This window comes from Cottoperca gobio, chromosome 4 (genome assembly GCF_900634415.1).
Source record: "Cottoperca gobio chromosome 4, fCotGob3.1, whole genome shotgun sequence".
Taxonomy (NCBI): Eukaryota; Metazoa; Chordata; class Actinopteri; order Perciformes; family Bovichtidae; genus Cottoperca; species Cottoperca gobio.
This window is the reverse complement of record NC_041358.1, coordinates 10110499-10122629: the sequence shown is the minus strand read 5'-3', so window position 1 is coordinate 10122629 and position 12131 is coordinate 10110499. Positions and strand designations below refer to the sequence as shown.

General features: G+C 39.0%; 1 protein-coding gene across 4 annotated transcripts; it reads right to left on the bottom strand.

Annotated features, from left to right (window-relative positions):
• Window positions 1-3974: 3974 nt before the first annotated feature.
• LOC115007102 (regulator of G-protein signaling 21-like) lies at window positions 3975-7798 on the bottom strand. 4 transcript variants are annotated; one of them, XM_029429801.1, is made up of 6 exons: window positions 7510-7798; window positions 7136-7228; window positions 6764-6825; window positions 6461-6627; window positions 5629-6270; window positions 3975-4583 (listed from the first exon to the last, which is right to left on the bottom strand). In XM_029429801.1, the coding sequence occupies exons 1-5, from the start codon at window positions 7587-7589 to the stop codon at window positions 6082-6084; spliced, it is 591 nt and encodes a 196-aa protein (XP_029285661.1). In that variant the 5' UTR covers window positions 7590-7798; the 3' UTR covers window positions 3975-4583; window positions 5629-6081. The 4 variants fall into 4 exon arrangements, with proteins under 4 accessions (XP_029285661.1, XP_029285664.1, XP_029285660.1 ...); XM_029429804.1 differs by having other exon boundaries at window positions 7136-7195; window positions 7510-7795; XM_029429800.1 differs by having other exon boundaries at window positions 6764-6828; window positions 7510-7794.
• Between the last annotated feature and the right edge of the window lie 4333 nt (window positions 7799-12131).

The following is a 12131-nucleotide window of genomic DNA, read 5'->3' as shown; positions in this document are numbered from 1 at the left end:
TTTTTCATTTTTACATTTTTGTTTGTGTAGGAATTAAACAAACAAGATATAATAGATGCATGCAAGATATAATGCCTTGCTGTTAGCTGGAGTTTTTAGACTTTGTTCAGAGCCAAGCTAACTGTTTACAATCTTCATGTTGAGATAAACTATCATCATTGTTATGTTTGCCACATATAGTTCATCTTCCTCTCTTGTTATGCACTTCTTGTGTTCTCCTCTGATTCATAAGCCCATCATTATAAGTAGACAAACTGTCATACAGAACAAACCTCAGCCTCCCTCTCATCCATCTTGTCAGAATCTAGCCTTCGTCAAGACATTATAGCAGTGAAAGCAATGTATTTGAAAGACAACAGGACCAGGAGGACAAGAAGACACCGAAACACTCACACAGCAAGTACATTTAATGATTACTTTTTTATATTTTGGTTCCTAATATCATCACTGGCTTAAGTCTTCAGATTTCAAATTGATGTTTTTATTGTCAATAGGGCTGTCACAATATCAGATTTACACTGCACGATTATCGTGCACAAAACAATTCCCAATAAAGATATCATTGCAATATCTATAGAACATTTGAAAAATAATAATATTAATAATAAGAATGATCTGTCATTCATCTAACCAGGCAGAAGCAAAGAGTACCACGGGACATTGTTTGCACAGACAGTTCTACTCTTTGATAAATTATAAATGGGTGTTGAAGACAGAAACAGATACCTTGTTTTGTATCCACCCCAGTGACGCTAGAATCGATCTTCAAAACAAGATGGAGGTGTAAATACTTTCGTCCGCCCTCCCCTAGTGGAGAGAGAGTCTGTAACATAACTGTATAAAAGTGTACACAAGGGATTTGATTGATTATATAAGAGGCGCTGGATTATTTAATTGATATTATCATATGTTTATTATTCACATGATACCAGTATTTCATTGTTTAAATATCACGGTTATTGCCAAAACCAGCATCTCGTGACAACCCTAATTGCCAATATCAGAAATGATGTACTTATGTGAATTACACATAAGCACATTTAAGAAAGGGCATGAAGTTACAGTAATGTCCTGCCATGAGGCATGAGGCACTCACTTTGTGGCTTTGTCTTTGTCTTCACTCCTGGTGGCTCCAGCCTGTGGAATCACCAATTAGCAAACCTCTTCACATAAACAACAAAACCATCAGCTGCTAGTTACTTTCATTGGCTGTACATTTGAAAACAGGCTTACTTTTGCCTTTCTTCTCCACTTGAAGCAGAAAGAAACAGGATTGATTGATTGATTGGTTGATTTAATTGCCCCGTCCTCTCCATTCAGAAATATGGCCAAAATGTGCATTTGTCAGCTAAGCTGTGGTTCTCTCCAAGGATTCCTGAAATCTGACCGGGAAACAGACAACATTTGCCATCTAGGCTATTACCCATCGAATGTGTTGTGTATTGGCCTGTTTAATATATGACGTAAAGTTTTTGAGGTTTAGCAACTTCGATGTTAATGACTTTTATTTGATTTTCGAAATGTGTCTAATTTACATGGAACAAAAAAGGTAGCGTCACGTTATACATGATACTATTTCATGTACTTACGTCCCATAGCCTACTTATTTGAAGCCGAACCATGATCTTTTCCCAAACCTAGCCAAATGATCATGTATGTTGTTTTGGGAGTCACTAGCAATCGACCTATGTTGTGGTTTTGCTATGAGGAGGTGTTGCAATAAACACATTGATGCTCCCGCTCCTGGTCAATGATAATCCATTTTTAGAAAAGGACTGATCTGCAGCATGATCAAATGAAAGCATCTACCAACTACTTACTTTCTATTGTCACTTAATATTAAAAACATCAGTCCTCTTACTTTTTAAAGTCAGTGTTCTAGTGTAATTGAACTTGTAATCACACGTTTGTATGGAGAACGGCAGCCAGCTTCTACAAGTCATAGTTTGGGCATAAAATGCATGGTGTGGCCAAAATTGCACAATACATTCCAACCCTTTAAAGGTGTGTGAGTGTGTACTGTATTCAGCAAAGAGTACAGCTTTGTTAAAATGTAGCTTCAACTTCTGTTAAAAGGGAGGTTCCTCGGTACAAACCACAGAGGAACCTCCCTTTTAATAGAAGCTGAGAAGCCTGGAGAAACCACAAAGCCTGTAAAAGATAGAAGAACATATGAGGACTGGTTTATCTGTTATGTAGATTGAGGCAACACCCGACCAGTAATGTAAAGTCACAAATGTGGACCTAGCAATTATAAGAATAAACTGCATAGCAAGGATGTTTTTGCAAGATTTTGGCTGGACAAAGAGCTAACAATCATATGTGAGACGTTGTCAACACAGCCCAGCCAACAGTATACATATAAAAACAATCATATAATTAAGCTGACATCTTTTTTGGAACCCAGAGTGACACAAGACGGTGGAGCTCAGTTCAACCAAATATAGAATAAGACATTATGTAGGCGACCAAAATGTTACAATTGACACCATTAACTGAAAACATAAGTAAAATGGTCAAAGTTGTAAGACAAAAATACAGAGAGCATCCAAACCCGACAACACAGGGGTAGCGACCTGTCAATCACAATGTAGCAACGCCCTAAATCACAGCTGCTTCATCATCTATTTGACTCTAAATGGGACCATCTTTTACAAAATGAATTATGCTTTATTGTATTGTATTGAGACCATATACTTGTCAGGAAATTGTTTACTGAGGTTATAAATAAAGTGAGAATTAGGGGGATTTTCTCATAGACTTCCATACAAATGGGACTTCTTTTTGCAACACGTGGAGTCGCCCCCTGCTGGTTATTACAGAGAAAGCAAGTTTAAGGCACTTCACTTTTCAGACCCAGAGGTTGATCTCGTGCCAATCTTTCAGCATTTGAAAGGTGGAGGTTAGATACAGATTCTGAATTAGAGTTGGCATTACTTTAACTAATCAGAAGTATACAATTTAAATTTCTTCCAGTGTTTTTTTTCCCAAAGACAGACTTCAATCACACTTATTTGTTTGATGGCAACAATATCTGCCCTAAAGAAATCAATAACATTACTTATTTTTATTTTTTTTACTTCCTTTTAAAATAATAATAATAATAATAATAATAATAATAATAATAATAATAATAATAATACATTAGATTTATATAGCGCTTTTCTATTTATTAGGTCATTAGGAGAAAATGTCATTTCTCACAGTGACTCATTTCATAAGGAAATGGAATGCCTTCTAAAACAGCAGACGGATGACCTTTCGTGATAATAAACAGCATAACAGAAAACTGCAAGCATCGAATATATTTTGTTGGATATCACAAGGAGTGTTTTTACTTTAAGTTAATTCCTGTGAAGTTGGAACACATTTTCCTTTTTTTTTTTTTACTATTTACTGTATATCTGTACTCACTTTCTCATGTTGAATATCCACCCCTTTCTAATTTAAAATGCTGAAAATATTTGAAAATCAGATACCAGGTGCACTATTTATAAAACACTATACTGTATATATACTTAGTCACTCAGTAGGATTGATTGGTAAGTCTTACCAACAACTGCACTGTAGCTTCTTCACAACAGTGAAAATAAGTCTTCGGCCAAGCAAAACTTGGCACAAGCTTTATGTTTCCATGCTTATGCGGTGGAGTATTGCTTTAAACATATAACAGACAATCATTATGCAAACATCCCATTAATTTTCTAATGCTATGTTTTTAGATCTATTTCACTGGAAGTGCTACTGTCTACTTAAAACAGACCACAAGACTACATATCTGAGCACAGAGCACTAAATGCTGCAATGTGCAAAATGAGGGAGCAGGAACGAGAGACTCTAGTGTGTGTGTGTGTGTGTGTGTGTGTGTGTGTGTGTGTGTGTGTGTGTGTGTCTGTGTGTGTCTGTGTGGATCTGTGTGTGTGTGTGTTTGTGTGTGTTTGTGTTACACAAAAATGTCACATTGTTCCAAGAAGGCAAGTTAAATAATTTAATGTCATTCAAATCACTAACATTTTAACAATCACTTCAACACTGCAACAAACGCTGTACTCAAATGGTGAGAATTAACAATAAATAAAACATTGTTTAACTTTTAAGTTAACTTAACTATTGACCCCTAAGAATACATTAAAACAACATGCTTTGGAAAGCAACAATAAAGCATATTCTCAGGGTATACGAGGAGTTTTATCATCTCATCATGCAAGGTAATAATAATAATAATAATAATACATTTTATTTGGAGGCACCCAAGGACACCTTACAAAATACAGGAGATAAAAACAGCAAAAACAATGAGAGGGAGAGCAGACAAACAAAACCAGACATATAGTGTAGACACAAAACAAAGCAATCTATATGAAAAGTTTGATGATCCCCATGGTGGTGTAGAGGGTCAGAAACAGTGTAATCCAGCAGTTTCATAGTCCAGGTGATGTCGAGGAGGCTACGAAACCAGCCGGGTAGAGGGGTCGAGTGTGTTAACTGTAGCCACAGACTGCAGGCTACACCCAGGCGGGGAGAGGTGGGCAGGGACACAGTGACGGGGCAGCCTCCGTGTTACGATACACCACAGGAACAACCTTGAGCCACAGAGAACAGGCAGGATAGTCAGCAAGACAACCTCGATCAGGTGTGTGTAGCAAGGCACGCCAGATCGGAGTATCCAGCCACAGAGAGCACAGAGGACACCTGTCAGTCCCGCACAGGTGAGCCCCTTACCAGCGAGGTTAGCTCCAGGCTACCAGGTGTCGGTATCGAAATGACGACGACTGCCGTAGTTCACTCTGATGTTCTTACAAAACAAACGAGCAGCATGTAGAGATGCTTCAGCAGCAGACAACACAAGTTATAACAAAGAAAAAGCAAACAGAACACGTAAAACATAGTAAAACATCCTATCTCTATAATAATTAGACTCTAACAGTTAATTACATAAAATCATAACTCTCGACTGTGCTGTAAGATAATGGTTTAGATAGCGGCCAGTAGTCGTGTGCTGTGGAATTAAATTAGACGCCACCGGCCGCAAAAGGGAACTTTTTAGTAGCTGTAGTGCAGAATTTGGTTCGGATTCCACACAAAACATGTGCATGATTATGTTTTGTTATCATAAAAAATATATATTTTTTCTGTATTTCATTAAAAAAATACCATCTAATTTTGTTTTTGTTTGAAAATTATAAATATATTGAATACTGGCAAAAAATATAAACCATAGGCAGCTTAAATCCCCCCCAAAAAAAATCAGTATCAGTTTTTAAAACCCCATATCAGTCCAATCTAAAATATAACCAAATAAAAAGTATCCTCTTTAAAGTGTCCCAGAATGCCTCTTGCAGAACGAAGTGGCCTTCTGCAACCCTTTACTAAAGATGACATGTCACTATTGAGTTCTGTGAACGCTATGGATTTATTGTCCCCTTTAGTGCTGTCATTAGATAATTGGCCAACTCTTTTTTGTGACAGCCTATCCTCTTGTCAGTGGCAGTTAAAAGCTACAACTAAATACTCACTTTCACGCTCTCAGATACACACACACACACACACACACACACACACACACACACCCCCACACACACACACACACACACACACAACTAATCGAGTGTGACCGTTGCATCTTACATCCTCTATCTCAATCTGCACAGGAAACACCTCTGCAAAGAAGGCCAAAGGAGGTCCGCTGCATGGTTTGCTCACGCAGCTCCACAGTCAGAGCGGGCGTCAGACGTCTCACTGATTAATTCATTGTCAAAAGTGTTCAATTCCCCTGCGTACACAGACTTATCATCCAGTGCAAACACACAGTACAGGGTCAATATCATTAAGGCTGCTCATGTTTATTCTTCTTCTTGTTACAGTCCTCAGATATGACGTGCTTAGTGTTGGGATCTTGCCACGCACGGTTTGCTTCTGGATCTAGTGACGCCGCCGAGGTGTGAGGCCTCTGTATGTAGCCGTGTGGCGTGCGGGTTGACCCTCCTTCCTTTTTTGTTGTTTGCCCTTCCTCCTGAAGGAGCTCAAACATTCCAGTTATGGGTTTTTATGTCCGTTCTTTCTCTCCCTGTGACCGCGCTTTCATCCCTTCGTGGCGTCGGCGGCAAGGTTTTCCAGGAGAGTTCTATAAATGTCCGAGCGGAGGAACCGCGGGTACGAGTCTCTTTCCATCAGCCCGTAAACCATCTTCTGAGCGTCGTCAAAGCAGTGCATGGTGGGAGTCTTGACGTTCCTTTTGATCTGCTCTCGGGTGTGATAGTCAATGTTGATCTAGAATGAGGCAGATAGATAGGAATGAGGGGATTTGAGCCAAGAGCGAGAGATTTTAGGCTTAACATGTGAGCCGGCACTTAATTTAATACTCTCTCAGTGCTCATTCATCTGATGTAACATAATATAAAGTAAGTATATGTAATAGTGTTTATATATCAATGTATGATTATTTCTAAATTGGATTTACCTCTTTAGGAGATTCTGCTTTGATGTACTGCTCGTAAATCTTCTTGGCTCTGGAGGACATTCTGAATGAAGACTTGATCTTCTTGTAGTCCTCACAGGTGAGCCAGAACTCAATATTCTCATCGCTGTATTCAGATTTGAGAAAGTTGCGAAAAGTGGCCAGTCCATCTGAGGAAAGGACAGAAAACACCCATTTAGATTCTATTTTTTTTTCTTCTTTAAAAAACCCCCCCAATTAATCTCTTTAAATCTTATTCTCACAAATGTAATGTAATTCTCATCCTCTGGAAGAAAAGCAACCTACATTTAGACTCAAGAAGCCTTTCCAGTGACTGTGACCATTGTTGGGTATCTTCTAAACTTAGCCTGCTGGGAGAGAATGCAAGTTAGATTACTCAAGCAGAATCAAATTTGGGTAAAATAAAAACCGGGTGAATTGCAAGGGCTGCAAGTACACAGAAGCAGTCAAATCAAGAAGGCGAATCAGATGTGCTCATCAAATTCAAACAAAAATGTAAAAACCATGGGATATGTTGTGCGTGCGTGCTGTGCCAAAGCAAACATGGTGTCTGTAGTTCATTTGAATCCTTTCATGATGCCATAGATGGAAATGATAGGAGCAGGCTGGCTATTTTAAAACTGAAATGTATGCAAAACACTCCATAAGTCTCCTTACCTCTCAGAGCTTGATGAGTGTGAGAACATGCACTGCAGTCGGCACATAAAGTTCTTTCCGCTGTGTAGAGATAAGAAATACATGAATGCATCCCTATTGGATTTGCTGTAAAATTAGTTTCCAGTGAAGCACGTTGGGCATGTTAGCAATTAGATAAGAGAGCATGTGGTGTAGTACATTTAGATGACATTATTAACTTAAGCTATTTTCAGGAGATACCATGAAACATCCATAATATTCCTGAGTGTGCTCTTTTGTCTAAAAAGGTTTGACGCGAGAACTGAAAAAGCAAATACATACATAAATAACTTTTCATCGCGCCCCAAGACAGCAAATTTACTGGAAACCATCGGCTCAGTAAAGGTTTCACTCACATGTTCTTGTTTCTCTTCCTGTCATCTCTGTCCATGATGAAGTGTTGTGTGTTGAGTGGTTCGACGATTAGGCTGGGCATTGTCTTGTTAAGTCCACACTCTCAGGCTCTCAGTCCAGGTCATGCTGCGGCTGAGAGACACTTAGGAGGGTTCCCCCTGCGCCGCGGCTTTTTATACCAAGGTTTCCTGTTGCTATGGACAGGGGCTGCTGGGATACATCAGCAGCTCAACCCAGCCTGAAGAGGAAGCACCCCTTCCTCCTCCTTCTCCTGTCCCTCCTCTCCTCCTTCCTCACTGTTAGAAACAACACATACTCACACTGTACTGCATGTACACCTCCCCCTCTTGATGCCTTACTCCCTATTATGTCTCTCTACTTCCTTTCCTCCTGCAGATCTTTCCCTCTTCGTGACCGGTCGAGGCAAACAGACTATGCCGTGTTCACAATATGTTTGATCTGGCAGCACAGATGCAAATGACAGTAACAATGTAGTATGATAGGCAAATTGTGACCTTTGGACAATATTTATTTTGGTAGCCTTCTGAAATGATACAGAAAAGTGAAGGCTGTTGAAGACAATGGATTGCTTCTCTGTTTCGTACTTTGAATTTTTGTCTTTGTGATCAACCCACAAAGGGAAATTCAAAAAATGTGCTGTAAATTTATGCAACGAGAGCCATAGCGAGAAAGAGGAAACCATGAATTGATTGCAACAGAGAGACTAGGCAAGGCAACAGGAAGTCGGGAAATTTATCAGAACATCATATCATGACCACTCTGCCACAAAGTTATTGCTTTACAGTCGAAACTTTCCTACATGGTCAAACTACAGACTGAAATCCTTATATGGAGGGCAGAATATACAAGTCTGTGTGTTGTATCTATTTTCTAATATACATATAGCATATACATATCCTCACAAGTATAGAAAGGCTTGGAAAACCCTCAAAAGAGAGGAGAAGTTGCCAACCCTCACATTCCTCTAACAGTAAGGTTTTTAGATTGTCAACATTATGGATATATGCATGAACCATATCTGTTTTCACACATTTACATGTAGACTTATTTCTGAGAGGGCTAATTCACCTCAAAATGAATACATTATATGACATTGTGACAAAAAGGAGGGATGGCCACTACAACAATAATGAACATGGATCCCAATGTCAATGTCAACACTGACTCATACACATTTGATGGACCACAGCCTTTTACATCTGAGCATGTTACTTGTTCAAGGGACTGGGAACAGACAGGGGTGAAGAGAAATAAGCGGCCTTTGCCAGAAATTGAGTTGTGGTGTGAGAACTTGTAGTGAACTGGACAGTTTCTTGGCAAGCCACTAGCATTAGCTGAAATTAGCGTTAGTAGCACTGACCCTTGACATTTTATGTTTCCTTTAAATCCGTGCTGCTCTTTGACATATTCTGTCTGGCGTTGGAAGTAGAAACTGCTTCAAGAACGAGTTTATAGGCTTCAACATCCGATCCTGAATTTATATTTCATCTTAAAGGCGAGAGCATGCCTGAACCAAACTAGTTAGTACAAAGTGCTGTCCAGCCATGTCTATATAGCATTTTTAAATGAGCATACTCCTCTCACACTCCTCTCATAGAGAGCGGCAAGACGTGGTAATCGTCCAACCTTTCTGACATTCTCTCCTCAAAGGCACTTGGTTTTACATTCCAAAAGGGTAGAAAGTAAACGTGTGAGGAACTTAAAACAAAGCTTGAAAAGTTCAAACCCAACCAACTCTGACACCTCTGCACGTCTAGCCAATCGCTGCATTTATTAAAGAAAAAGAAAGCAGTCCCCCCAATTCTGGCTTCAATTGCAGTTTACTGATTTATTAAGCTGGAAACGTTAAGGCCCGGGGTTAGGTGATGGCAGTGAAGGTCCTAACATTAGTAATACAACATGAGCCAACGTGGCGGCCACTAAATAACCCATTTTAGTCCAATAGCAATTAGGTTAGAAATGCTAACCCTGAATTGCGAAACATCTTGAAAGAAGAAATCTTTCAAGAAATCTTGATAGGTTTGTTAGCCTGATCGACTAGAGGTCTGAGAATCCAAAACTGTTAGCTTTTTGTTTCCTTCTACTCAGGAGCATCACAACATACTCCTCCAACAAAGGTACGGTCATGTATAAAACTGCTATGATCACTTTGGAAAGAAAGACTTGCAAATATAGCCACTCCAAGCTTTGGCTAGAAGTGTGACAGGGCAGAGTCACACCATCTGCATACTATATATACTATATAAATATACTTGCTCTGACTTCACATTAGCCAGATTGGTTTCCTCACATTTTACTTTGAGATGCAATATTAATTTGGTCGTTCTTGGCCAGTAACACATATATTTATGTTATTACTTCCCAACTAAATTTCAGTGAATAAAAGCAGCTGTAGATTGACAAGGGGATTACTGTTGGATCAGTAGTGTTTGGCTTCCATTAGTAATATTTTATATTATGAATACATTTACAGGTCAAATGCACAGGCAGTTATTCAAGAAGATCTACTTTTCGTATATCTAGATCTTTTTCAGTAAAGATGAAGCTCTTTCATATAGTCAAAGAGCTACTTAACTTGACAAAAAGAGTAAATGTAATCCAGTGCTACCAATCTCGGTTCTGTTATGTTTAATTCCCCTGCAAATAGTTACAATGGGCTTAGTGAAGAGGGAGCAGATTCGGAAAGGAAAATAAAAGGGTGTTCAGAAGGTAATTAGAAATACCTCAAAAGAGCTCTGAAATCTGAAACCCGACTGAATGTATCTGGTTTTTTTTCTACCAGTCGCTCCCTGCTCACCATCTGATGCCCCAGGCTATTCTGCAGCAATCTGGCCTTTGGCTTGGCTTCACTGATGCTGCTCTCCCTCTTTTGCCCAAACACGGTTCTGAGTACTGAGGCGTTACGAAGAATCACCAAACACTGTGAACAGAAAGCTGTCCTTTTATATTTTATTGTGTGTCTACAGTTACTATACGGAGAAGCGCGGCAGTAAAGAAAGTAGCATGCAATACGTTATTAGCCTGTAGCATCCAGATCTTGTAGTGAAGTTCCCCAAGTGTGACCGTCTCGACTAACACTGTGCCATCGACAGTACTCGCTTTCTTGTTCGCTACCATGGTAACTGTGCTAGGCCATGAGAAAAACAGATGACAGATTGTGTGTGAAGAATAGTACGGCATGTGATGCAGGGAATGTGAGACCATTATCGGAAATAACCCCTGACATCCCAATGTACTCAGAGTTACTGACGTTTGACATTGAAATAACTCATAAAACTGTTTATTATCAAACCTGTAAATAGTTTCAACCTCCAGCCCAAAAAGTGACTTTTATACAACAGAAAAAAACAATCTGTCATGTCATAGAAGTTTCTCTGAGAAAATATGTTTGTTTATCCTACAATACTTGCTGTTGCAATACAATAATCGCAGGAAGCAACTATAGCGTCATTAATATTTACATAATTATGCTTAGTCACTCAAAGTTCTTGTTTAAGGTTAAGATAAATAGTGATGGTGGCCTTGGTTAAATTAATAGAAAAAGCCAAAGGTGAGTTGAAACACGAGACAGAAGGTGTTTAACGGGAGCCACGGTGCTTTCCCTACTCAACCAAAGTCCTTTTGTTGCCTAAATCTAACAACAAACAGGATTCAGGATGCAAATCCAAATCCATAAAGTAAATTTCCTCTCAAAACATAGTTGGAAAGACAACTTAGTAGTATATTTACAGACCTTTTAGGGAGACAGGGTTGTGTAGCGAGTGTCTATAATTTTTGTGTCTTACCATTTGTATGTGTGGAACCACAGGGAATCAAATGTGTTTGTATTGTGTTTAACTCCCCCCCCCCCCATATACAACCACAGAACAGTCAGCCACATCATATATATACGCTAACTCCATTCACTGACCATTATACATGGTTAAAAACAATAAAGCAGGTAAATGGACCTTGGTGTTTAGATACATAGGAATTACTGAATGAGTGAAGTTCATGGTTAGTCTTTTAAATGTATAATGTGCATTGTTTAAAAAGTTACAGCCTCATATACAGGGATGAGAGATTGTAGAAATGCAAAGAGCACCAGTAAGACGTAAAATGTAACAAAAAATAAGATTGCTTACTTATGCCTCAAATATCACTATATATTATATATATTTCACTTAAGTCTGAAAAGATTCAGCGAGTGTTTTATGTGCACAAAATGAGAACATTTGGAGGTCACTTCATATTTCCTTTTTGCTCCATGCTACGTATATATTACACTTGGATAGAATCCTTGGAGGGAACAAAACAAGCTTCCAAAGTTTCAGCAATAAAACCAATCTCTATTTCAGTGATATAAGAAAAGATTGTTCTCTACTTGTAATACTTTTTTTTGAACAATATGATCTTTTCCCAAAGTACACTTCTTTCAGGTTATTTCTCTAAGTAAAGCACTTGTGTATCTCTGCCATCATTGTCTGTGGGCGATGAGATTATTCCCCTAACAAGGCAGCACATTCAGCCTGATCTGTTACGCATCAGGTTGTCTGATGACTCCAGTGTTGTCGTTTAAGCCCCCAGAGTTATTATTAGCTGCCTCAGTACTCCTTTTTAAGGC

Excerpts from the sequence above, each read along its gene's own strand:
- LOC115007102 (XM_029429800.1), bottom strand. The coding sequence starts at position 7,589 with ATGCCCAGCCTAATCGTCGAACCACTCAACACACAACACTTCATCATG. Across the intron at positions 7,229-7,509 it reads AGGAAGAGAAACAAGAACAT|GGATGCATTCATGTATTTCT; the intron begins GTGAGTGAAACC and ends CAAATCCAATAG. Across the intron at positions 6,829-7,135 it reads CACTCATCAAGCTCTGAGAG|CAGGCTAAGTTTAGAAGATA; the intron begins GTAAGGAGACTT and ends ATTCTCTCCCAG.